General features: G+C 50.3%; 2 protein-coding genes across 3 annotated transcripts; one reads left to right on the plus strand and one right to left on the minus strand.

Moving 5' to 3' along the window:
- Positions 1 to 556: 556 nt before the first annotated feature.
- On the minus strand, positions 557 to 13,544 carry SNCB (synuclein beta). 2 transcript variants are annotated; one of them, XM_079145795.1, is made up of 6 exons: positions 13,220 to 13,544; positions 12,450 to 12,579; positions 9,202 to 9,231; positions 8,861 to 8,979; positions 4,937 to 5,026; positions 557 to 4,562 (listed from the first exon to the last, which is right to left on the minus strand). In XM_079145795.1, exons 2-6 carry the CDS (start codon positions 12,568 to 12,570, stop codon positions 4,530 to 4,532), a joined length of 393 nt encoding a protein of 130 aa, XP_079001921.1. In that variant the 5' UTR covers positions 12,571 to 12,579; positions 13,220 to 13,544; the 3' UTR covers positions 557 to 4,529. The 2 variants fall into 2 exon arrangements, with proteins under 2 accessions (XP_079001921.1, XP_079001920.1); XM_079145794.1 differs by having other exon boundaries at positions 3,918 to 4,562; positions 9,190 to 9,231; positions 13,220 to 13,521.
- Positions 12,681 to 25,629, plus strand: EIF4E1B (eukaryotic translation initiation factor 4E family member 1B; the record flags this gene model as incomplete). The annotated part of the gene is given in 13 exon segments (XM_079145131.1): positions 12,681 to 12,751; positions 22,876 to 23,115; positions 23,477 to 23,561; positions 23,563 to 23,573; positions 24,153 to 24,216; positions 24,947 to 25,054; positions 25,056 to 25,061; positions 25,206 to 25,229; positions 25,235 to 25,315; positions 25,317 to 25,345; positions 25,513 to 25,558; positions 25,560 to 25,607; positions 25,609 to 25,629. Coding segments are annotated over 13 exon segments (834 nt in total).
- Between the last annotated feature and the right edge of the window lie 161 nt (positions 25,630 to 25,790).

The following is a 25,790-nucleotide window of genomic DNA, read 5'->3' on the forward strand; positions in this document are numbered from 1 at the left end:
TGGGGATACACAAGAAGGCATGGCAGAGGTTTGACTGGAAGCATGGTTTGTGGCAGAGATGGAAAAACATTTTTCCTTTACCTTCCTGCAATTCATGATTTATGGAATTATTTATGCTTTCAAATCTTTTAAGTTTCAAACCAATATACGAAGACAAACAAATTCAAAGCATGGAGTTTCTTGTGAGAAAGCTTTGGTTGTGGGAACCTTTGCTTCCTGAAGCCTCAGTTTCCCTATCTGAAAACAATATGTCCAGTTCTGTGGCAGGATATAGGCTTTTAGGAGGCACGAGTGAACTCACTCTCATCAGGCGTTTCAGAAGCTGTGAAGGACTCCACAAGGGCTGCTGGTTTTCACATTTTGTTTCATCCTTTAAAAAAACACTGTGGGTGCTGGGCAGAGGGTTGAGTGGGCTTCTGGGAGCCAGGGGGTGGTGCTGTGGGGGGAGTGGGTGACATCTCTTCTTTTCCCCCTGCCTGGGCTCCGTCTGGCCTTCCCCCACCCTCAGCCCAGAGCCTGTTTCTAGGCAACAGAATGGATGCAGGGATGGTTCGGAGGGGAGAGAGCTATAAATAGGGAAGGGAGAAAACAAAAATAAAGTTCCAGAGAAAGCTGGGAAGCCGCATTACTGGGGGGTGGGGGTGGGGAGACTGGGGCAGGGAGACAGACAATGGCAGGGATGCAGGGACAACCCCCTAGCCCTTCATCATTTTTTGCTTAGCTGCCCGACAAGGGTCCATAGAGTGCTGACATGGGACCGAAGGGGGCCTCTGTGCACACAGCTGAGCAGAATGAAGGAGGTAAGAAGAAAGTACTTCTGGTCAGAGGAGTAGGAAAACTCAGAAGAGGGAAGGATTTCAACAGGCAGAGTTGAGGACAGCTTGTCCTGATGGAGAAAGGAACCCAGGCAAAGGAAGAGAAAGCACAGACCAGGAGGGGTGGAGCTGGAGGCAGGATCTCAGGCGTCAGGAGGCCCTGCAGGGTCAGCCTTGCTAAGGGCACACCCCCTGTGCTCATGCCTAGGCACGGGGGTGGGAGCTTTCTCTTGTATGCAATGCTGGCTGCCCCCAAACCACATTGTTTTCATTCAGGTTTCAGCTCCACCTCATCTCCTCAGACACCTGACCTGGCCATCTCGTTTTAATGTTGCCTTCATCCCCTCCATGTGACTTCCTTTTATGTTCTTCATAAAACTAGAAATTGTCTTGTTGATTGTTTTGTGATCTCTGTGAGGTGAGTTGTTAGAACATTGACCTGCAGGGCTGTACCCTGAAGTCCCTAGCTTCTAAGAACAGAACAAGTGTGTAATGCACACTACTGGAAGACTAATGAACTCACACAACACACGTGGGCAGCATCCATATACACACATGAACACAGATACAGACACAGCACAAACGCATGTCTATACCACAGATGTGTGAACACTGTACTAACTCACAACACGCTCCTAGGTTTCCTGACATTGCACAAGTGTCTGTAATCTCCACATTACTACTTCTCTACATTTTCCTATTGCTTTTCATTTGTTTCTTCACAAAGCCACAGAAAGTCCATTTTGGAAATTACAAAGGGGTTGTGCTTTGGACTCAGGTATGGGGCGCAATGTGTCTTTTGCCACTTCCCAGCAATATGACCAGGGAATGTGGTTTTGCCTCTCTGAGCTCCATTTCCTCATCCACAAATTGGGGCAAATAACAAAGAAGCCTTGAGGTTGGCTTCAAGTAAAATTAATGGAGTTAAGTACCATCTGCCTGGGCACTTGGGAAATGTCTTTGTTCCTGTCACATGGAGGAACCCATGATCGGTGTGTGCTCTCACACGTGTACTCACACAGCCAGGACTGCCTTCTGACACAGGCCTGGCACCCTCTGCTGATGCTTCTGGACCTGTGCCTGGAATGTATTTAAAGTGACCCTGGCAGATGAGAACATTGGTCTCTGAGCAGAATCATTCTCAGTGGGACCAGGTGTAGGGCTTGGCACCTGGAAGGAGGAATAAATCTCCCTACAGACCAGATGGTGAACCTGGTTTTGTCATCTAAAAATGGGGATCAGGCGCTGGTTGCTGGATCAAGAGTGCCAACTTCCTTAGAGGCCAAGCCGTTCATGAAAATAGAGGATGAGTGTAATACAGTAAGGAAAGGACTACGGCAACTGGAAAAGGTGTGCTCAGCCCAAAGATACTCGATTTATTTTTTATTTTTTGGGTACTGGGGATTGACCAGAGGCACTTAACCAATGAGCTACATCCCCAATTCTTTTTGTTTTTTGAGACAGGGCCTACTGAGTTACTTAGGTCTTTGCTAAATTGCTGAAGCTGGCCTTGAACTTGCAATCCTCCTGCCTCAGCCTCTCTAGTCTCTGGGATTAGAGGCACACCACTGAGCCGGGTACATATTCACATTTTAAAAGTTTAAAACCTTGTGGTAGCAAAGAAAACACAGTTGGAGGCCAAATTCAACCAAGGGACACAAGTTTGCAATTCTCAAGGACAGTGGATTGTAAGTATTGTCTTAATTCAGCCAAAAGGGATTTCGAGCTGTTTGCACCCTCACTCACATGAGTCACAAAATCCAAGGCCACCAATTCGTTCTAAACACACACACATACACACACACATACACACATACACACACCAACGTCTGCCAGCTGCTTCCTGATTCAGGGCATAAAGGCCCCCACGTTGCAGACCAAGGTGACTAGAGCAGACTGGTATCCAGCTTCAAGGACTTCCCATGTTTGGCGTTGCCCCTCGCCTCAAATAACTTAGGGTAGGAAGAGACACCAATACTTCAGGATATTAAATAGAGCGTTTCCAATTTTGCAGCTGGCGGGTAAGGCGTGGGTTTCGGCTTGAAAGGGACTCCACCGAGGCATAAAAATGGGCGGGGTCTTGCGCAGGCAAGGTTGGGGGGCCTCTGCGGCAGAGCCAAGCCCTGCTTCAGCTCGGTGTGGGCGGAGCCTCTGCAGGGTGGGACCTGTACAGCAAAAGAGGGCAGGGGCTACACACAGATGGGAGCGAGGCCTAGAAATGGGAGCTTTTCTGCCAATGAAAGCAGGGCTTTCGTGCTAGCGGGGGCGGAGCCTCGGCGCAGAACCCGCAATGTCACCACCCCTTTCTTCTTCACTTTGAGGTGGCGTTTGGGGGCCCCCTAGTGCTGATCGGCTCGAGGCTCCCGGACCGCCTCCTAGATTTCTATCGATGATCGCCCTCTTCAGCTGAGACCTCAACATTTCAGACGCCCTTCTAAGGATGGAGACGGCATGTCGGAGCTCTGTCCTCTTCTGAGGGACAATCGCTCTTCCCTGACCCCTTAGGGTTTTGGTTTTTGTTTTTCTGCCTTGGGCAGGTGAGAGCAAGGCTAAGTGCGTATACACGTTCAAGGGTGGGAGAGGTCTGTCTGCGCATTAACAGCGTCTTTCTGTTAACTGTCTGCGCTGCTGGTTTCCGAAGGCTTCTGCGTGGCTTCTGTCCAACTGTGAGCGCACACGCGTGTCTGCACGTGCGCGCTGGTCAGGGTGCTTACTCTCGGGTTCACGTGCTGGGACCGCTTACGTGCACGCTTGTTCGCGCGAGCGTGCGCATCCGCGCGCCCGCGCTGCCTCTACTGCGTGGGGCTTCCCTTGACTCTGCATCCCAGTAAGCGCTTTACAGCCCAGAAGGTGGCGACCAAAGCCACCTTCCTATCTTACAGTCCACTGCGCGTCTCAGACCTGTGGGGTCCCCTTTCCCACTCCGGGTCACGGGCGGGAGACCGACAGTAGGAGATGGAGAAGCCAAGGACCCAGCTAGTCAGTTTTGTACCTGGCTTGAGCGTACCAGACTCCACAGAGCTGAAGAGCAGTATGGAAATCTGAAGCCCATCTCCCTCCGCCACCCGACTCCCAGCCCAACCCTGCCCTTGCGGTTCTGACTATAGACAGATTGGCTTTATTCATGGACACGCGGGGGGCGGCCGCGCCTGCCCACCCGGGACACGCTCACACGGTAGGGTGGGGGACTTTCCATGCCACAATCACAACACACGACGCCCGCGCTTGGACCGGGCCGGCTGAGGGAGGGGGCATGGCACAGCCTGGCTCCTGGTTTTGGTTAAAAAAAAGAAAAAAAAGTTCTTGGTGTGATGTGGGAGTGGGGCGGGGTGCTCTGGGGCTGCCCGGAGGTCCCTCGGAGAGCCTCTGTCGGGGTGGGAGAGGAACGGTCGCTTTCCTATATTTGTTTAAAAATACATAAAACATGCTACATCCACGCAGACACCAGACGGGATGGGGCAGGAAGGGGCAACACTGGTGAGGCGAGGCTCCCAGTCGCAGCCCCAGCCCCAGCCTTGTTCACACCCCAGGTTGGACGCGGGCCGATAGGACAGACAAATGGACAGACACAAACACAGGCTCTGAGAGGGCTCCTCAGAGCGGAAGGAAGATCTCGTGTTTTGGGGGAAGGGGTAGAGGGACAGCCCTGGTTCTGGGGGGCGGGGTAGGGACAAGGAAAGAATTGTGCTGCTGGTGGGGGGCCGTTCTGGACCCTTACGCCTCTGGCTCATACTCCTGATATTCCTCCTGCATCAGAGGGTTGGGGGTGGAGTAGAGAAGAGCAAACGGGAGGAGGGGTTGGAGACCAAGTGGCCAAACCCTGGCCGCCAGATCCCTACCCCTCAAGAAGGAACATCACACGCGCCTCCCTCTGGCGAAGGGAGGAACCCCGAATTGGGGACAGCTAGGATATTCCCAGGCAGGGTTGCCTGGAGCTCCGTGCTAGGCCCCATGTGTCTTCCCCTCCCTGCTCCCACCTCCTGAAGCCTGGGTTCTAAAAGAAGCAAGGACTGAAGTCCCCTGGCCCAACTTTATCATGCCAGTAACCTCCCACCTCAGTTAGGGATGGCAGAAATCTTCTGGGATGCCCAAAGCCCCACCTGACTCTACTGCCCCCTCACCTGAGGTGTTTCCTCATAACTCTCCCCCTCTGGCTCCATCAGGGGCTCAATCAGCGGCTCTTCAGCAGCTTCCTGGGCCACTTCCTCTGGCTGAGGGCAGAAAAGGGTAGGGCTGGTGAAGGCAGCCAGGATACCCCTAAAATCCCATGATGGAAGAATGGGGAAGGCTACATGGGGTTGGCAGTGCAAGGAGAATTTTTAATTAAATTGTTTATTTGGAGCAACTTGGAAGTAGGGTGGAGGTGTGAAGGGCGAAATCCCTTCAAGTCATCACCTGAAGCTGGGAGTGTGAAGGGGGTGCTAGACTCTACACCCCTCCCTCCAGCACTTGGCAGCCTCCTCCACATTCATCATTTGAACTGGTTGGGGTCGGGGGATAGACAGCACACTCAGTCACCCATTTATCCCTACCTCTGGCTCTGAGCTAGAAGGGGAACTCAGAACCCTGGAGACTCCCTCCAGGGTTGAAGGGAGATGGAGGCTCAGGGACAGGGCTAAGCAGGGGCTCTGAGCCATTCCCCTGCCACCTTCCACCATCCCTCCCCCAGGGCCCAGCATGGCCTGATTTCTTCGCTGTTGCTATTTTAAGATAAGCTGGAAGCAACAGCTCATGGTGTTGCTTGGATGTGTGAGCTAAGACTCTCCCCTCCCCCCTGCATCTGCTGCCCAGATGGGCACAGACCAGCGGGCATGCATGTGGGGGACTGCTAGGCACATGGCTGGCCTCCTGCAGGTGAGTACATATATGAACTCACACACACACACACACACACACACACACACACACACACACAGGCACACGCAACAACCGGTGGTACCTGCATGGCTGCACAAAACCCAGTGTAGGCTCGCACATAGCCGGGACCCTCAGTTTGCACTGAGATGTTGTCACTCTAATTGCTCTAGCCCATCTAGGTAGCTTCAGCTCCTTTCTAGTACCAATTTAGGTGAACCCTGTGGGGACACGAGTTTATAGATCCTGACCTGACTCATTCTTTCTGTTGTAGAGATGGGTACATCAAGACCCAGGAGATAGGGAAATGATAGTTTTCCCCAAGTTATCCAGCTATGACCAGAAAGAATCCAGGGAAAAAATACAGTGTTAAAAATGCCACCTTGAGCATGTTGTTTGGAAACAACCCAAATGTGCAAACCAGTGGTAGAACGGATGTGTATACTGTGGTCTAATCACACAGTGGAATAGTACACAAGAATGAAGAATGACCATAATCTAAGAGCAGGACTGAATCTCAAGAATTTACTGTTGATTGAAAGAAGCCAGGTACAGAGGAGGCTGTACTTTATAACACTGATGTGAAATTAAAAAACACCCAACTAATTTGTGGTGACAGAAGTCAGGTCTCAGATACCCCTGGAGGGGGTTAAGCCAGGACTGAGGTAAGATAAGTGTGGTGCAGAGGGTGAATGTTAGGGAGGCACTTGCTCCCAGGACCCTGCAAATGAGACCTGATGTGCAAGTGTCCCCCACAACTCTCTTGCCTCACCTAGTCCTGACCCTAGGGATAGGGACTTGGAAGGGAGCATAGCAGGAGTGGGTGGGGGCCTGATGTTCTGTGTCTTGAGCTGACTGCTGGTTATTATGGCGGCATTCCTTTTCTGAAAATTTCATGGAGCTGCATGTATGTTGTACTTCAGTAAAAAGTCACTAAAGCGCTGGGGGGTTAGCGCAATGGTAGAGCACATACGTGTTCAGCATGAGTGAGGCCAGGGTTTGATCCCTTGTACCCCTCAAAAAATCACATAAAAAAATCCTAACCTGGTCCTTACTAGCTATTTGGCATTAGACAAGTCATTTCCCCTATGATCACAGCAGCCTGGGATGGGAAATGAGGATGCCGTGTGCTTTGCAGGAGTATGGCAAGGACTTCATGATCATGTAGGAAAAGCATGTTGGAAGCTGGAGATTCAGAAACGCTGACCCTGAGCTTACCCAGGTTCCCCCACCTCAAGGAACCTCAAAGGACTGCTGTTTGGATTATAACCCTGCTCTTCAGCTTCTTTGAGGCAGCAACCTTGATGTGTCCACAAGCACCAATGGGAGAAAGGTGGCTGGAGAGATGGTTCTGTGCAAAGACCCATCACAAAAAGCCTGGAGACCCACATATCAGGCCCAAATCTGCCTCTCTCTGTGCCTCAGCACCCAGCACATATTCTGGCCCTGGGTCAGCACCTGTGCTTATCCTCCCAACTGCCTCATAAAGGAAGTGGGCAGGAACTGAGATCTTGGGCAAGTCACTTCACCTTTCTGAGCCTCAGTTCCTCCAGCTGTAAAATGGTCTAGTTGTGGTACCTTCCTCCTCAAAGGGACATTGTGAAGATTCAGTGAGTTGCTCCATGAAAATGTCTAGTGGTCAATGAATGGGAGCAACTAGTGCTAACATGATTATAGGAAATGGGATGTGATTTCCCACCAAACACTGAACAAAGAGCCCTACACCTACAACCAGGGACAGACATGGGCACCCACAGGAGGGATACACACATGGTTAGGTCCACAGGGCACACTGGCATGGTGGTACACTTCTGTGCACACCTGTGATGCCATGATCTCCTGTGGGTAGACACTGACTATTTGCCTGATCATGAGTGGGCACTCACTGTGTGGAAGCCAGGCTCTCTCTTTATCTCAATAGTTCTCAAAGTGTGGTCCCTAAAACTGCAGCATCAACATCACTTGCAAATTCTCAGGCCCCACCTCAGACCTACTGAACCAGAAATTCTGGGGATGGGGCCAACACTATGTATTCTCATCTGACCTCCTGTGATTCTATACATGTTTGGGTTTTAAGAATCTGTTCTATATTATCCCTAATTTGCCTAAGAACCCTATTAGGTTCATTTTCCATGTTGCAGGCAGATGATCAGGCTAAGAGACATGATGGGACCCACCCAGGGCCACAGCCTGGAAGCAGTGGATCTGGGATTTGAATGCAGTTCCATGGGGCTCAGGAGCTCACCACTCTTTCCCTATGGGGTGTCCTAATGAAGTCCCCTGTCTCCATGCAGGTAGCAACCACTCCACCAAGGAAGCATATGTGCACAAATGTGTGACAGACATTTGATACCATTCTGACCCCACCATGGCTCACACTTGCCTCAGAGCCTTTGTACTTGATGTTCCTATCTGCCTGAAATATACTTCCTGCACATCTTCTCTGTCATCCCTTGGGTGCCAGCTCAAATGTCATCTTCTCAGAGAAGCCCTCCCACTTCAAATAGCCCTCTCTTGATTCCTTCCCATTACCCATGCAGTCTTTCTTCCCCTGCTTGGGGAGGTACTAGGGATTTAACCTAGGGGCAATTTACCATGAACTAATCCACAGCCCTTTTTTTTTTAAATTTTATGACAGGGTCTCACTAAGTTGCTTAGGGCCTCACTAAATTGCTGAGGCTAGCCTTGAACTTGTGGTCCTTCTGTCTCAGCCTACTGAACCACTAGGATTGCAGGTGTGCTCCACCCATGTTGTCTTTTCTTACCCTGTCTGAAATTATCTTGCTTACTGTCTTGTTTTTTACAATCTTTTCCCACTACAACATCAGCTGCACAAATGGAGGAACCTGTTCACAGTGAGAACGTCTAGGACCATTCCATACTGGCATGGACTTTTGTTCAATGATAAGAAATGAATGAACAATCAGTGGCATAGGCAGAGGTAGCCAGAAGTGGTCTGGGTCACAATGGCAAGCAGACTACATACATTCAGCCAGCTACCTCCATGGATGCAGCGCATCCACATCCCTTCAGACTTCATTCTGAGCTGAGCCTAGCATAGTCCTGCAGAACAGGAGACAGACACTTGTGCTCCAGGTTAACAGGAGCAAAGGGGGGTATGGTGGTCTGTCTATTTGTGTGCCTGATGTGTGTGTGTGTGTGTGTGTGTGTGTGAGGTGAGGATCACTCACCTTCAGGTCAGTGGGGAATTCCTCCTTCTTCACCAGGCCTGTGGCTGCTGCAATGTTCCCAGCCCCAGAGAACACAGCTCCTCCCAGATGTGATGCCTGCTCCTTGGTTTTCTCAGCCACTGAGCAGGAAGCGGGTGGGGAAGGGGTTTGGGGGCCAGGGTGAAGGAGGTATAGATTTCCCCTCATAACATCCCAGGGCATGCCCTTCCCAGGGAGCACCCCACCACCACACACACACAGAAGCTTTGGGAGCCCCCTCCTGCCCTCTGTATCCCAGCCAGATCACAGGCTGGGAGAGGGAAGGGGCTATGCCAGAGCTGGACGGGTACCTGAGGCCACACCTTGTACCACCCCCTCTCGGGTCTTGCTTCCTGCAGGGAGGAAAAAGAACACATTTAAGGAGTTTGAGATGAGAAAACAGAGATTCCAGCACAGCACTGCCTTCTTGGATCCCCACATCCCCCATGCTAACCACACTGAGCCCTCCACAAATACTTTTTCAGGTTTCCCAGTCCCATCCCACCCTACCCCCACCACTGAATCCACAGGGAACCTTCCCAGGGGATGTTGGCTTGAATGCTAGCACTGTGTAAAGCATGTAGCTTACACCGTTTCATGCATTACTCCCCCCAGCCCTGGAAGCGGGTGCTGTTGTCCCAGATGGAAAACAAATTCAGTAAGGGCCCTGCAACCAGTAAGTGACTCAGTCCTATAGGCATTCAAGTTCAGGTCTTTCTGACTCTAAAGCTCCTGCTACTAACTGTATTCTTAGAGTTTGGAGCCCAGGATGGAGGCTTGTGAAGCTGGGATGAATTTTGAAAGGTGTCCCTGGTACCCCTGATGCATGACTGCTCATGTGCCACTGCCTACAACTCCGTTTCTTCTAGACTCTTTCTTCCTATCAAGGGTTAAAGCCCTCCTTCTCGCCAAAATGGGGAGTCTTAGGTGCAGGGTGGTGTGCAGATTGTGACTGGCACCCATGACATTGACTGCACCTTCCCAGGAGGGAAGCAACTTGGTCATATCGAAATGGGGGTGGTGAGCACTGGGAAAAGTAAGAAGAATTGATCTGCTGTGGGGGTTCTGTGGGGAGGGAGTGGGGCATGCCTCATGCTGAGGATTTAGCAACCCAGACAACCACTGATGAATTCAGAAATGGGCATCTGAGCAGGCTGAGGCACATGGGCAGAGGAAAAGGAGAGGCCCATGTGGGAAGAAGGATTCTCGGGAATAAGGCCCTCTGGAACCAGGAGATGCAGAGCACGGGCTGTATGCCCACCCCTCATTCCTCCCACAAATGCCTTATTTGCCCATGCTCTGAGCCAGGCCCTGGACGAGTGGCTCACTGTCTGAGGAAGTAAGAGAAAAGTAGGTTTAATTTCTGAACCTCAAGTAGTGGGGAGAGGGTCTCCAGCCTCCAGGGTTTGTGTGAAGTGGGAGGGGACATTATCTGGACTTTGAGAAATGAGGAGCAGGTGGATATTCAGAAAGGTGGTTGGAGAGGGTGACCCAGGCTCAGGGAACCATGCAGACAAGGTCCAGGGAGGCATGATTTGGTCCTCACGCTAGGAACAATGGGTATGGTGAAAGGCAAAACTGGAAAGGTAAACCGAGGCAGGACAATGAAGAGCATTGTATGGCAGGCTACAGGGAGCTGAGGCTTTAATGTATAAGGACTGGGGTCCATGGGAGGGCTTGTGGGCAGGTGGAGGAACAGAAAGTACCAATCTAAGGAGAAGGACAGCATGGCTTGGAGGGGTGGGGTCTATTTGCAGAGAGAATAGTGCCAGGGGTCAATAGAAGTGAGAGGGCTGGGGGAGGAGACAGGAGGGAGGCCAGAGCTGGGCATCAGGTAAATGTGAGCTCAAGCCTTTTACTTGTCTGCATCGCCACTGCCATACTCCTTTGGTGGCTACCCTACTTCTTAATGGGCTTCCCAGTAACTTGTTTTTGTCCCCAGGGGCCTCAGGGGCCTTTCTAATCTGAAGTCAGATCATGCCAGTCTCTTGGTTACAATCTCTCCCCACACTTAAAATTAGCCACTGAGCCACATCCCCAGGATTTTTTATATTTTATTTAGAGTCAGGGTCTCCATGAGTTGCTTGGTGCCTGGCTGCTGAGGCTGGCTTTGAACTCTTAATCCTCCTGCCTCAGTCTCCTGAGCCTCTGGGATTATAGGTGTGGGCCACTGCACACTGTGCCTTGGTCCCCTCTTGAACTGACTCACCCACAAACTTGACCTTATCTCATACTACTGCTTCCTGCCCTTGCTTTGCAGACCATCTCACCTGCCTTTTCTGCCTCCCCTATTCCCCACCTGGCTCTTTATTATGCAGGGCTCAGCTCAAATGCCACCTCCTCTTTTTATCCTATCCAAAAAATGAACCTAACCAGGTGTGTTAACATATGTGTAATCCCAGCTACTTGGGAGGCTGAAGCAAGAGGATCAAGTTCAAGGCTGGCATTGGCAATTTAGCAAGACCTTGTTTCAAAATAAAAAATAGAAAGGGCTGGGGTGAAGCTCAATGGTAGTGTGCCCTGGGTTCAATTCCCACTACTGAAAGAAAAAAGAAAAAAAGACCCCACTCCTGCCACTGCATGTCAAAAATTCCACTACTAAAATGCTCTGCATCCCCATCTGTTAACTGATAAAGCCCCAGCATCCACACAATACCTGTCACATAATAGGTGGTCACTAAATAGTTTTCAGATTATCACAATCCAAATCTGCCAGGACCTTGGGCAAATTATCAACCCCTTGGAGCCTGAACAGGTGATAATTATACCTGCTCCCCACAAGCAAGCCCTGAATCACCATATGGGCTAAAAAAAAAAAAATCAACAAACATCAGTTTCCGGCTTTTCCTCTCTTTATGCAAATGACTCTAAAGCTCCTTTCACACTTAGGGTGAAGATTTTAACCACTTGGCCTTTCTCCTGACTCCATCTGGCAACTGCAAGGAGGGTGGACAGGTGGAGAGATGGCAATGGTGGAGCCACAGGCACTGGGAAGCAGGGGGTCCTGGAGAGCAACTTGGCCCTGGAGGCAGCTGGAGGGAGCCCATACTAATACAGGAAGGAGGGTCCAAAGAAGACAGATGGGGCTTCCCAGGTTCAAACTCCAGCTTTCGTTTTACCAGCTGTGTGACCTTGGGCAAGGTAGTTAAATACCCGGGGAGCCCCAGTTTTCCTGATTGGTGGAATGGGTTAGGAGCGTTAAATGAGGTAATGGATGTTATTGGTATTTCACACAGACTATAGGTTCAACACCAGGTAACTATCAATAATGGTATCAAGAATAAGAAAAAGGAGGTTCTTTGCTTTCTCTGCTTTGATCACTGCACTGACCCCTGGATTTTCAGCTGAATCCTCCTTTCATCACACTGCACCCAACACAACCCCTCCATTGGTCTGTCACTGACCCAAGCTTCCATGGGCAAGCTTTGACCCCAGTGACTCCTGCTGACCCACCCCATCTGCTGACTCATATTCCTCTGTCCAGAACCCCTACTCCCCCTGAGGACTCTGTCCTCATATCCTAGGAGGACACCCAAACCCTGCAATCCCATAAGCCCCGCCCCTCGCCCACCGACGTAGAGGACTCCCTCCTTGGTCTTCTCTGCTGCCTCGGTGACCCCCTGCTTGGTTTTCTCGGCTGCGGCCACGACGCCCTCCTTGGCCATGGACAGGCCCTTCATGAACACGTCCATCCTGGCGGCCTGGGAGGATGAATACACAGGAACCGGTGCTCTGGCTCCGTATCCTCACTCCAGCCCCTCCCGAGGGACGCAGATGTTCCCTCCTCTCCTTCCCTGATACCATGGCGCTCTTCTGGTCCAGTATCCCCTTCCCACCTCCTCCCAGACCCCAGTGCGACGCCTCAGGGCCTCGGTGAGTCCTAGCGTCCTTGAAACCTGGGACGCGGGAGGGGCCACCGCCTCGGTTATCCAGAGCCCTGCAAGCTGCAGCCCCGCGAAACCGGGGTGCTGCGCTCCGCACGAAGACTCGGGACCTGCCTATACACACAAGCCACTAAATGACACGGTCATGCACACAAACATACCACGAATACGCTCACGTGCACATACAGGAAATGTAGACGTTCAAATGCTCACGGACACCCGGACACACCCGGGCGCGGGTGCACGTCCCACACCGCCACCCAGACAGTTGCAAAGAAGCAGACACAAACCCCAGGGTACGTTCCCGCGCGCCCACCGGGGCCCCCTCACCGCCGCCCGCTCTGCATTTTCCATCCCCTTCCCCACATCCAGCCCCAGAGAAGAGTGCATCTCTTCCTCAGCCCATCCGAGTCTCTTCTTCATTCCCACCCCACTCCCCGGCGCGCGGCCGCCTCACCTGGTTGCGGGGCCCGGCTGGGGATGGAGCGGCGGCTGCAGCGGCTGCAGCTAACAGACGCGGGGGCTCGGCTAGGCCGGGCTGGGGTGGGCTTGGGGCCAGTAGGGGTTCTGGCCGTGATCAGGCGCTGCAGTCACCGACACTGAGCAGGAGTGCAGCAGTGCCCGGGTCTTGGGTGCGTTGCCACCAACGGTGCTCCTAGCGCCCTCCTAGCTCGCGCGCTCCGGCTCCAGCGCTGCGGCAGCTCTGAGCTCAGCGCCCCCCACAGGCGGCCGCGCCGCCCCCTCGGCCTGACTGACAGGGGGCGGGGAGGGTGACATCTCCGCGGAGCCGACGAGCCTCCAGGGACCGGCCTCTGACGCGCCGCTGGGAAACCTGGGGCTTGAGAATCGCATAGTGTTTTAAGGGTGAGGGAGGAGGGACAATGCGGCGCGCTAAGAGTGGGGGAAGAAATAAAGCGGTTGGCTTTGGAGTGCAAGTGGGTGCTCCATTCTAGCTGTGCTAGTTATTAGCTACGGGATCTTGGGCTGCTGAGCTCTCCATTCTAAATGCGTTTCTTTCTGTAAAACACGGGTGGTTAATTCAATGTATGCTTATTGAGCACTGAGGCAGGTGGTGCAGGTTCGAGGGTGGCCACAGGAGGGAAGGAAAACAAGGTCCCCTCTGTATGTGTACGCGCTTGCGCAGATGGGAGACAGAATGGAAAATAGATGCTTCTGCATCAGCACTTAAACCAAACAAGATTATTTCAGCTTGTGAGACGTGTTATGAAAATAATAAAATAGTGATCTATCAGAGTGACCAGAGGAGAAGTGCTTGAGTCAGAGTCGTCACAGAAAGCCTCTGCAAGAAGTTGCATTAGAGCAGAGACCCCAGAGAAGCAGTAAAGCTAAGTGAAAGCAAGATCCATAGAGAGGGAATTTCAAGTGCAAAGGCACTGGGGTAAGTCCTGCTTAGGAACAGTTAAAAGGCAAAGCAGTCCAGGAAAAACCATAACGGAGAATGAGAAGGACAAGATTGCTATTTAGGGTGGGGATTGTGAAAATGATCATAGAACGCCACAGTAAGACCCCTCAGTTAGTGCTATGATATTATTTCTAAAAAGTTATAGGATCCTCAAGGAAAGGGACTCTGACAGTTTAGGGGGTTCAGGAAAAGCAGTAAAGAGGAGGTGATATCTGAGTTGGGACCTTGAAGAATGCGTAAGATTTCATCAGACAGACAAGGAAGGAAGGGAATTTTGGGCTATGGATATAATATGTACAAACATACTGTGGCCAGAAATGCAGGATGGCAAGTGATGAGATTTGGGGGGTGGGGATATTCACAGGACTCTGGTAGAACTGCAAGCTGGCACAGAGTTTTGGGAAGACAATTTGGCAATGTTTACCCAAAGCGTAATTGCATGGTCCCTTTGAGCCAACAGTTCCCCTTCCAGGAATTTATCCTGTAGAACTCTGCTCACACAAGTACACACAGATATTTATGTAGGGATGTACACAGTTTATCATAGCAAAAGAAAAAACCTGAAAAGAATTGAAATGCCCATTTGTAGCCGACTAGTTAGTTAATTGGGGTATAATCACCTGGTGACATGCTACGTTGTGGTTAGAAAAGATGAGCTACACCCATGTGTACTGACATAGGAATGTGTCAAAATATGGTGTGAAGTGAGAGGAGCAGGATGTTAAACTGTTATGTGCTGAAGAAGCCAAATAAACATAATTTTCTATGTTTCAAAATATAATCATATATTAGTGCTGGGGTGTGATGGTGCACACTTGCAATCCCAATGGCTCAGGAGGCTGAGGCAGGAGGATTGCAAGTTCAAAGCCAGCCTCAGCAACTTAGCAAGACACTAAGCAACTCAGTGAGACTCCATCTCTAAATAAAATAAATAATAGGGCTGGCGATGTGACTCAGTGCCCCTGAGTTCAATCCCCAGTACCAATTTATGTGTGTGTGTGTGTGTGTGTGTGTATGTAAGTATATATTGGTATATACACATATACTTATCACATAACATATACATTATACACAGACACCTTATGTATAAATACATACATATAGTTGACCCCCTGTGTCCAAAGATTTCCCATTCTCAATTCAAACATTATGGAACCAAAATACTTGGGAAAAAATTGGACCTGTATTAAACACAACAGATATTTTCTTGTCATTATTCCTTAAACAACACAGTGTAACCATGATTTATATATCATTTACATTGTACTGGGCATTCTGAGTAATCTGGAGATGATTTAGAGAGTATGGGAGGATAGTGTAGGCTATATGCAAGTGCCAAGTCATTTCATAGGACTTGAGCATCTGCTGATTTTGATATTTACAGAGGGTCCTGGAACCAATCGCCTGCAGATACCAAAGGGTGATTGTATTTATTTATAGCCAGATATACAAAGAACACATCTGCAGGACTTCCAAAAAAAACTGCAAAACAGTAGTTTCCTTTGGGAAGTGAGGCTGAAAGGGCTCAAGGAGGAAGCTTCTAAATTTTACCACCTTTCATCTTTGTGAGTTTTATTATTTTACCTTAGATAGTACTTACTTGTGTGATTTTTAAAACTAACATGGCAGACAGCTGTAATTATTTTTGGCTTTAGGGAAAATTGAAATTGTTCCCTTCCTGTGTTTCGGGGTGCCCTGCCTTATGCAGCAGGGACTACTTTCCCCTCTAAGAAATAACAATGCTAAATACCTGCTTTCCCCAGTCTTCCTTGTAGCCCGACACGTGACTGACATGAAGCCTGGACTGGGAACTTGAGGCTGGTGCCAGCAAGAAGCAGGAAAGGAGGTGAGTCTATTCTGATGAGGGGAGGTGGTGCTGGTGGGGGCAGCTCCTGCTGGGGACCATGGGATTCAGTGACAACTGGTTTACAAAATCCTGAAGCTCTAACCATTGGTTTTTGTGAAACCAGGCCAAGTAGATTATTAGAGCACTGGATTTGGAGTCATTGGCAGAGAGGTGGTAGCTGATGCCATGGGAGGCATGGCTATTGTCCAGGGCACATGTAAAGTGAAAAGAGGAGGAGGCCCAGAACATAACCCTGTGGCACTGCAACCCTCAGGGGTAGCCAGAGGCAAAGGAAGCTGCGAAGAGATTGAGAAAGTTTAGTGATAGAGACAGAAGAAACTAGAGAGTGACAACACAGAGAACTAGTGTCTGGAGGTCAGTTGGAGGAATGCTGCAGAGAAGCCAAAGGAGATAATTAAATCTTGGATTGACAGCAAGTGGGCTGCTGCGGAGCTTAACAGCAGCACAGGGAATTACAGAGTCCACAGAGGGAAGGGGCAACAAGGGAAAGCCTCCAGGAGACAGTGACATTGAGCTGGGATTTGAAAGATAGAAGGATCTTACAAGTGGTGCAGAGCATTCTCAGCGGAGGATCTGGGAAGTGGGGAAGTCCAGAGTGCTGGAGGAACACAGATAGGTAAATTCCAAATCAGGTGGGAAGTTCATTTGGCTGCTAGCATAGAAGCTTATGCAAGTAGACTTGTATTCTTTCACTTTTTAAAAAAATAAATTTTAGTTTGTCCATGGACCTTTATTTACTTATATATGGTACTGAGAATTGAACTCAGTGCCTCAACACATGCTAGGTAAGGCTCTTCCACTGAGCACAACACCAGCCTGTATTCTTTCACTTAAAGGAGCCCAGTGCTAGGCAGTCCACAGATGGTGTGCCGGCTTCACAATCACTGGGAACCCAGGCTCCTTCTACCTTCTGACGCACCAATCTAATGTGAATTCCACCTTCAAGGTCACTTCATGGCCCATTATGGCTGTGGCTCCAGCCTCATCTTCATGTCTGTGCAGAAAGCAGGAAAAAGGGAAGTAGGGTACAAAAGAACACCTGCCAGTTATCTGTCCATTTCCTAAGGATTGTGTGTGTGTGGTGTGTGTGTGTGTGGTGTGTGTGTGTGTGCGCGTGCGCGTGCGCACACCAGGGATTGAACCCAGGGGCACTTAACCACTGAGCCACATCCCCAGCCCTTTTTTGTATTTATTTATTTATTTACTCAGGGTCTCGCTGAGTTGCTTAGCACCTTGCTAAGCTGCTAAGACTGGCTTTGAACTTGTGATCCTCCTGTCCTCATTTCCTAAGGATTTTATCAGAAGTCAACAACTTCTGCTTCTGTCTCACAGGCTAACCTGAGCGGTAGGGAGGCCAGAAGGTGTGGCCATTTAGCTGGGCATATGACTTTCAAAGGATAAAATTGTGAAAAGGGAGAATGGTTACAAGTGACCCACTAGCATATCCGTCATTGTTTCTTTTTATCTTAACTTATTTTGAAAATTTCAAACCTAGAAAAAATTACAGGAATGTACAATGAATAAACCTGCAGAAAAGTTGCACCATGAACATAATGACTACCCAAATATACTTTGCCTAGATTCACCGATTGTTAACATTTGCCACATCTTTCTATTTCTTCATATGTACCGTCCCAGGAAGGAGTCCTGGATACTGGGTTGTCACTTTCTAAAACAACATATTACCCATGCCACACATCTTTAGGCACAGGATAGCAAAGTTGAGGCTTCTAGGCCTCCTTTGGCCAGGTCGTTGGTGCAAGAGTTCTCATTGTTTCTGTTCTCTCTCTCCCTGGAAAATGGGCCTTTCCATTCTTCTCTTTACAGTCCCCTTCCGAAGGATGTTCGGAGGAGAATGACTATTGAAGCTTTGGGGGAATGAAGGGTGGCAGAATGTGGGAAAGGGCTTGGGAGAAAATCCCAGCTAGAAGAGTAGGAGCAGCGAGTTCTCAGAGAAGGATCGCAGGGATCCTGGCCCTGCCTGAATTCTTTCAACTTCCAGATGTGCCTTTATAACTCTGTGTATGGTGCTTGATTAAAAATACAGAGACCTCAGGATGGGCAGGAAGACAGGCTGGTAGGCAGGCTGCTCCCTGCAGGGCAGGCAGGATGGGAGGCTGAGAACAGGGAGGGGCATGGATGACACTTATTGAACACCTACTGTATGCTGGGTACTCCATCCATGATATCAGTAAGCATTGAAAACAATCCTTCCAAGCAGGCATTGTTATCTCCTTTAACAGATGGGGGAGCTGACATGCAGAGCAGGGCAGGCACTGGCATTTATTCTTTTCAATCAGTTTTTCCTGAGTGCCTACAAGGTGCCAGGTTTAGGAAAGTAAGCAGAAAAAAAAAAAAAAAAAAAAAAAAAAAAGACCAATGAAGGCCTTTTTCTTCTGGAATTCAACATTCTAGGAGAATGAGACAGACAATTAATAAGTGAACTAGAACCACATAAGACCATTGGCCAGTTAGGCACAGTGGCACATGCTGGTAATCCCAGCTACCAGAAAGGCTGAGGCAGGAGGGTTGCAAGTTCAAGGTCAGCCTGGGCAGCAAGACTCTGTCTCAAATAAAAGTAGAACAAAGGCTGGGGGATGTAGGTCAGTAGTGGAGCACCCCTGGGTTTAATCTCCAGAACTATAAAACAAAACAAAGCAAAGCAAAGATAATTTGGATTGTGTAGCTACTGCCAAAGTCCACAGTGATATTCACCTTACGAAATCTAATGGTCAATTCTCCTTTCTCTCCCTGATCTCTGAGAATTTCAGTGAGCCAGGTGCTGTTCTAGGCACTGGAGAACACGGTTTGTGAATAAATGAGTCCTTGGGGACCTTATCTTCTACAGGAAGACAAACTATAAGTAAAATAAATTGGTAAAATTTATAGTGTCAGGAGGTGACAAAAGCTAGGGAAGAAGTGAAGAGAGAAAGTGCCAGAAGTGCTGGAGTGGGAATTAACCATATGGGCAAGGAAGGCCCACCAAGCAAGGCTAGGCAGAGAGGGAAGAGCCAATGAGAAGTCCTAGGGCAGCAGTGAGCCTGACAGGTTGAGGATCTGCACACTTGAAGGCCAGTGTGGCTGGGGCAGAATGAGGAAGGACAGTAGGAGAGGTAGGTCAGAAGAAAAGATGGGGATTGGGTGGTGAACAGAGGAGACAGGAATGGCCTGTCGAGGAGCAGTGTGCTCAGGACTCTGTGAGGCTGAATCATGCAGGCCCTGAATGTGCACTTTGGATCACATCTTGGGTGTCCCGGAAGGTCTGAAATGAGACGTGATCATATTAGTATTTTAGATGATCCTGAGATGCTCGGAGAATGTTCTGTAGGGGGCAGGAATGGAAACAAGGAGAATGTGCAGAAAGACTTATGCAGTGGACAAGGCCAGAGAGGCTAGGGCTTCTCTGGGATAAGGACAATAGGGAAGGAGAAGAATGGGCAGGCTAGAGATATATATTTTCAGAACAGAATGGCAAGGTTGGGATTCAAGGACCCCTGCTTGTTCAATTCCACCAAGAAGGTGTTCCTGTTCCCTACAGACAGGCTAGGGGTGGACCTTCGTAGGGGCTAGGACCCCAGCCGCCTAGGAGTTGCTTTTAGTCTCTCCTTAGTCACCCCAATCCCAGACTCAAGGGACTGCACCAGGCTGGAAGACGTGAAAGATGAAGAGAAAGGGGTGCTGTGACTGGGAGGGTCATTCCAAGCCAGGCATGGGGCCAGGACTCTGAAGCAACAAGACCATGCCTGGTTCTGGGTGAGTGTTCTTCCTTCCTTTTCCCGGTTAAGTTGAGGTTCACGATCTCTCCTCACGCTCGCCTCTTGCAGGGTTTCTTCCGTCCTGAACTTCTTTACCACTCCTCCCTCTGAAGCGGGATATGTGCCCTGCCTTGAATTTGGGCCCTCTAGTAGAATACACAGGCCTTATGCAGGGCCAGGTTTTAAGCCCTGGCCTTAGGACACTGGCAGTTTCTGCTTCCTGTCTCTTGCGAGACTCACTCAAGTCACCATGCTGTGAGGAAGCCGAAGCCATGTGGAGAAGCCACACAGAGCTGTCCCAGCTGACACCCCCAGTTGAGGTTCCAGCTGACAGCGTCAACTGCCCCATGTGTGAGTGACCAGATGCTTCCAGCCTCAATCTGTGAGCCAGCCCAGCTGGTCTCACTTTGGAGCAGAGCATGCTGTCTCTCCTTGGTACTTCCCAAATTTCAGATTTGTGAGCATAATAAATGATTCTTATTGTTTTAGAACACTGAGTTTGGGTGGTTTGTTATGTGGCAATAATTGGCACACTGTGCTTCACCTCTCTAGGCCCATCTGTCACGTTATGAAGTATAACTGAGTTTTTCTTTTCAATACCTCTTAAATATGTCATCTCCTCTCCATATTCTCTGTCACCTGGACAACTGCATTAGCATCCTAATAGATGTCCTCCTCCTGCTCATTCCATTTTTTTTTTTTTTTTTTTTTTGGTACCAGGGATTGAACCCAGGAGTGCTTAACCACTGAACCACATTTCCAGCCCTTTTGATGTTTTATTTTGAGACAGGGTCTTGCTGAGTTGCTTAGGGCCTTGCTATGTTGCTGAGGTTGGTTCTGAACTTGCAATCCTCCTGCCTCAGCCTCCATAGTCGCTGGGATTACAGACGTGAACCACTGCCCCTGGCTCTCCTGCTTACTCTTGCAGCCACAGGTCCCTACACAGCAACTTGCTGAAATGCACAGGGGACTTGCTGAAATGCACATGATCACCTGCCCAGCTCAGCTGCTCCCATTTGAAGCACTTGGTGGTTCTGTACTGCTCCTAGAATCAAAACTTACCCATTTCTTTCCTCCTTTGGGTCTTCGTCACACTGGCCTTTCTTCTCTTCTCCAGTACCCCATTCTCTCCCTTTGCCCCAGGGTCTTTGCATGTACAAACAGTTTGTTCTCCCTGAAATGCCCTCCCTTGTCCATCTCGATACCTCTCTCGCTCATGCCTTAGGTCTCAGCTCAGTGAACTGTCCTCTAAGCCAGTGATTCTCAAAATGGGCTCTTTGACTAGCATAAGCAGGGGACTGGTTAGAAAAGAAAATTCTCCAGGCCCAAGCCCATGCCTAAGGAATCAGAGATTCTGAGGCAAAGCCCAGCAGTCTCTCTTTCACAAGCTCTGCAGGTGAATCTGATCCTTGTACTCTAGAACTGCTGCTCCAAAGCCCCAGTTGAGGTTATGGAGTTTGTTATCCTCTCTCATCCCTGAATTCCTTTCCTTCAGAGGTCTGCGCTTGTGAGCGCTCAGGGATCGGTAAGATCATCTAATGAGTGCCCCATGCTCCCCCACAACCCTGAGCACAGGGGCTGGGCTTTTTTTTTTTTTTTTTTTTTTTTTCGGGTTGGGGATGAAATCCAGCAGGGACTGGTGCATGCTAGGAGAGCACCCCACCACTCAGCTCTACCCCCAGCACTCACTTTCTGCTCACTGCATCCTGGCACCTCCCTGGGCACCTGGTCCGCCTCAGGGAAAGGTTAAGGATGTAGATTGAATAACCGTTGACTGTGAGTCTCCAGCTGGTCATGTACTGTGGGAGAGGGGAAACTTTCATGGTGCTGGGGCCCCACAAGTGGTCAGTGGAAAGATCAGAAACATTTAAGAGCTTGGGGAGGCTTTGGTCCCTGCCGGAAAGGTGTTGTTTAGAAAGCCAGGAAGGGATGTCCAGAGCCAGAGTGTTCCCCACTTTCCTTCCCCTTCCTCATGCCTTCCTGACCTGGGGTAGCCCTCAGCTGACTTCTATTGAGCACAAAGAACCAGGCCTTGTTCTATAGGCCTATGTGATTATGTCACTAATACTCACAGGCTTCTGAGTTGTGTATTAATATTCCCATTCTACAGATGGGAAACTGTGGCTCAATCAGGTTCAGTAACTTGGCCAAGGTCAGGGCAGGAATTGATCCCAGGTATGTGACTGGCACTGAGCCTCACCCTCAGTGCCCAGGTGGGACAGCACTAAGAGCAGGAGGCAATGCAGGACTCTATGGAACCTCCTGTGCCCTTCCACAGGGCAGCCTCATAGTGGATAGTGGACCTTCAAGACAGAGGTCCCAATGATGCCAGACCTTCCCAAAGTTGCAAGAGAAGCAAAGGTGTGAATTTTAACATAAAATCTCCCTGTTTGTAAACACTAGACAATTATCACAATTAAAAAAAAAAAGAAAAAAAAAAAAAAAAAAACCCTCAGATGCTTTCAGAGACCAGATAGCATGCCTTGTTGTCCAATGCCTTGGATGACATTAGGTGGCTGAATTGAAGGTGTGAATGGTTCCAGGAGAACCCCCATGGTTTTGTCAGTGTTGCTGCTTCTGTCATTTGTGGGGCAGACTGCTTTAAATTCAGGGGCCCCCCCTCAGTGGGATTGCAGACCCCAGTTTCTCTAAGGGCAGATTCCAAATATTGACCCTTACCTTCATTTTTCAGCCGCCACTGCCAGAGTCTGGTCAACCTGGTCACAGGTGTGTCCCAAACCAGCCTGCATGCTGAAGTGCTCACTAACGAATGCTTGTTGATGGAAGGATTCTGATAAACTTCCCACCTCCCTGCATGCTGGCTCCTCCCCCTCCCTGCCCCAGGAGGGGTGGGGGTGGGGCTGATAGGTTAAAAGCCAGCATCTGGGGACCCTTACATGCTGGGTGCCCTGTGGAGCTTGAGCCTTAGCATGGCTACCTCCAGCCCTGTAAGTCCAATGGTCTGCCCCTTCTGGAGCAAAGGCCCAGCTGGTGTGATGGATGTAGGAGTCTGGGGTACAGCCAGGGTCAGGACTCACAGTCAACCCCTGACTCTTTTCTCTGGTCAGGCAAGTGAAGTTGAGGGTAGACTTCAAACCTGGGAAGAAGAAGAAAGAGGAGGAGGAGAAGGAGGCAGAACCAGTGCCAGTGTGCATGTGGGAGCAAGAGCAGGAGGCGTCTGTGGCAGCATCCTTTGGAGAAGAGGCTCCAAACTTTCCTGGGACTGGAACTTTGCTGTCTCTGAGGGCGAAAGCTCAGGACAGGGGGCCCGAGGAGGTCAAACTAGAGTTGCACCCCCTGAAGAACAGGTAGGGAGGAAAATGAAGAACTGGACAGACCCCTGTGACTGGGCCAGCCTCTGTGCTCCCTGGTTGTGTGGCCTTGGGACTACCCTTTCTGCTCTGGGTCTCAGTTCCATATCTGTGAAGTGTCCTGGCCCTGTGGACTCTTCCAGCTTTACCCAGCTGAGATTCTGGGTTTTAAAACTTTGCTCCTTCCTCAACCTTTCAGGATAACTAACTTCAGTCACCTTGAGTGGTATGTGTGCGAAGGGGGGTTTATGCCCTCAAATCTTGTTTTGTCCTTAAAGGGGAGGGACCTCCCTGCTAGCTCAGGTGGTGCTGGGGGTGGACATGGGAGTGGGTGTCTCTGCTTCCTCTTCCCTATCAGGTGGGTTCTGTGGTTCTTCAAGAATGACCGTAACCAGGCTTGGCAAGACAATCTGCATCTGGTCACCAAGGTTGACACCGTGGAGGGACTTCTGGGCGTGAGTGTCTGTCTCTCAGGTGGGCCAGATCGGGGATTCTGAACTGGAGGTTGCTTGCTATGCAGTCATGCTACCCTCTCCAGGACCTTTCAGCATTTGGTGAGGGGTAGGGAAGGGTTTCCTGTCCCAGAGGCATTGGGGTTGGGGCCACAGCCACCCCCTTGAAGCTTCTGAAGGCTTAGGGAGAGAGCTTGGGAAGTGGGAGAAGCCTGGAGCACCCCACACTGCCATTTCATGGCTTTGTGACTCTGGGCACTGTGTCTCAGCCACACAGTGAGAATTAGGTTGCCTCAGAGTGTCTGTGGGTGATCAAGTGAGGAGATTTGAGAAGTGTGGTATAAAACCCTAGGGGGTCTTCCCAGATGCAGGCTTCATTGGCCTTGGATGGTTAGGGAAGCTGCAAGGAGAAGGTGGGTTTTGAGGGAATTCCAGGCAGCAGGAACAGGTGAGCAAAAGTAGGGAGGGCCCAAAGGTGGTGGGGAATTCAGTGTGATTCCACAAGAAGCTGGGAGGGTTGGGGATCAGTTGGAACATAGCCCAACAAACTTGACTTAAGCATGGGGTGGGGGCTCTCTCCAGGATGTACAGTCATATCAAGCTGGCTAGTAAGCTCTCTTCTGGCTGTGACTATGCCCTGTTCAAGGTAAGTTCTGTTCTCATGCCCTTCTCCCCTCAAAAGGACAAGGGGAAGATTCTTCCCAGCTTCTGCCACCATCCTCCCCTCCCAGAAGAGGTATTGGGGTGGGGGGAAACCATAAACAGTCTTTTCAGGGCAGAGGGTGTGATTTCTGATTGGAGGGAGTGCTCTACAGAAGCCCAGAAAAAGCATGTCAGGCCTGAAGCTGCACCTTGGAGAACACCTGAGTCTGGGAGGGTGGGGGAGAGGAAAGAGTCCAGGTTCTTACACAGCTTCTGGACACTCTCCTCATCACTGTCCTGCTTTAACCCCTGGAGGTGCCCAATGTAGGTATTTAAAGATTTCCCCAGGTGACTTCTGCCCAATGAGGTCTGGGGACTGTGCAGTTTAAATCTGGGATGTCTACCATTGCCCACATAAATGTCTGCCCCAGAGGCTTTCCTGCAGCACTCCCGTTTGCACTTTTGTCTTAAGGAATCTGATTCAGTAAAGATTAATTGCACACATAGACAAGGCTATGAATGGTGACAAGTAGTAAGGGTCAGGGCCTGTGGGGCTCCAAAGGGGTCTCTCCGGTGGGCTGAGTGGCACCTGGTGGCACCTGGTTGTGTAGAATGGAAGTAAGAGAAAAGTTGGCCTATTAAAGGGCTGAGGCAAGGACAGATTAGGCCGCTCGCAGAGGCAGCTGGGTCCCTTTGAAGGAAGGGAGGCGGTTGATCTGCCATTGACCTTGCAGGATGGCATCAAGCCTATGTGGGAAGACAGCAAGAATAAGCGGGGTGGCCGCTGGCTGGTCAGTCTCCCCAAGCAGCAGCGCCACATTGAGCTGGATCGTCTGTGGCTGGGAGACAGTGAGTGGTGGAGCTGGGGTGGGGGGAGGTCCAGGGGTAGAGTCAAGGCTAGAGTGGATCTCCAGGAGGCAGTGGTCTCAAGGGTGGGTGGGGGCTGTCCCTGTGCCCAGCTGGAGGGGCTCACCATCCCTTCTTTGGGCCCAGTTGCTGTGTCTGATTGGGGAGAGCTTTGAGAACACAGTACAGAGGTGTGTGGGGCTGTCATCACATTCGCACGGAAGGGTGACAAGATTGCTGTGTGGACGAGGGAGGCCGGAGAACCAGGCCAGTGTCCTGCACATTGGGTGAGGGCTGAGTCCAGGGACAACATGGGGGTGGGGGACTTGGCTTGCAAGGGAGACCTCTGGAACTTGAAGTACCCTCTCACCCTTCTTTCTTACCCACCTGTATAAAAGGAGTGGGAATCATTCTGACTTTTCATGTCTCCTTTCCTCTGTGTTCCCCTGCCCAGGCATGTATACAAAGAGCGCCTGGGCCTCTCCATGAAGACTGTCATGTGGTTACCAGGCCCATGCAGATGCAGCCACCAAGAGCAATTCCCTAGCCTAAGAACAAGTTTATGGTGTGAAGGAGTCTTGACACCATTCTCAGTCTGGTGGGGCCACCACCCCATGAGCCTCATTGCTGTGGTTTGTGCAGGGTGGTGCTGGACTACACCATTGATCCTGGCAGGCTAGGGTGCAGATGACCTGATTCTTTACCTATATCCGGAATGCATATGAACACTTT

This window comes from Sciurus vulgaris, assembly GCF_902686455.1.
Source record: "Sciurus vulgaris genome assembly, chromosome: 6".
Lineage (NCBI taxonomy): Eukaryota > Metazoa > Chordata > Mammalia > Rodentia > Sciuridae > Sciurus > Sciurus vulgaris.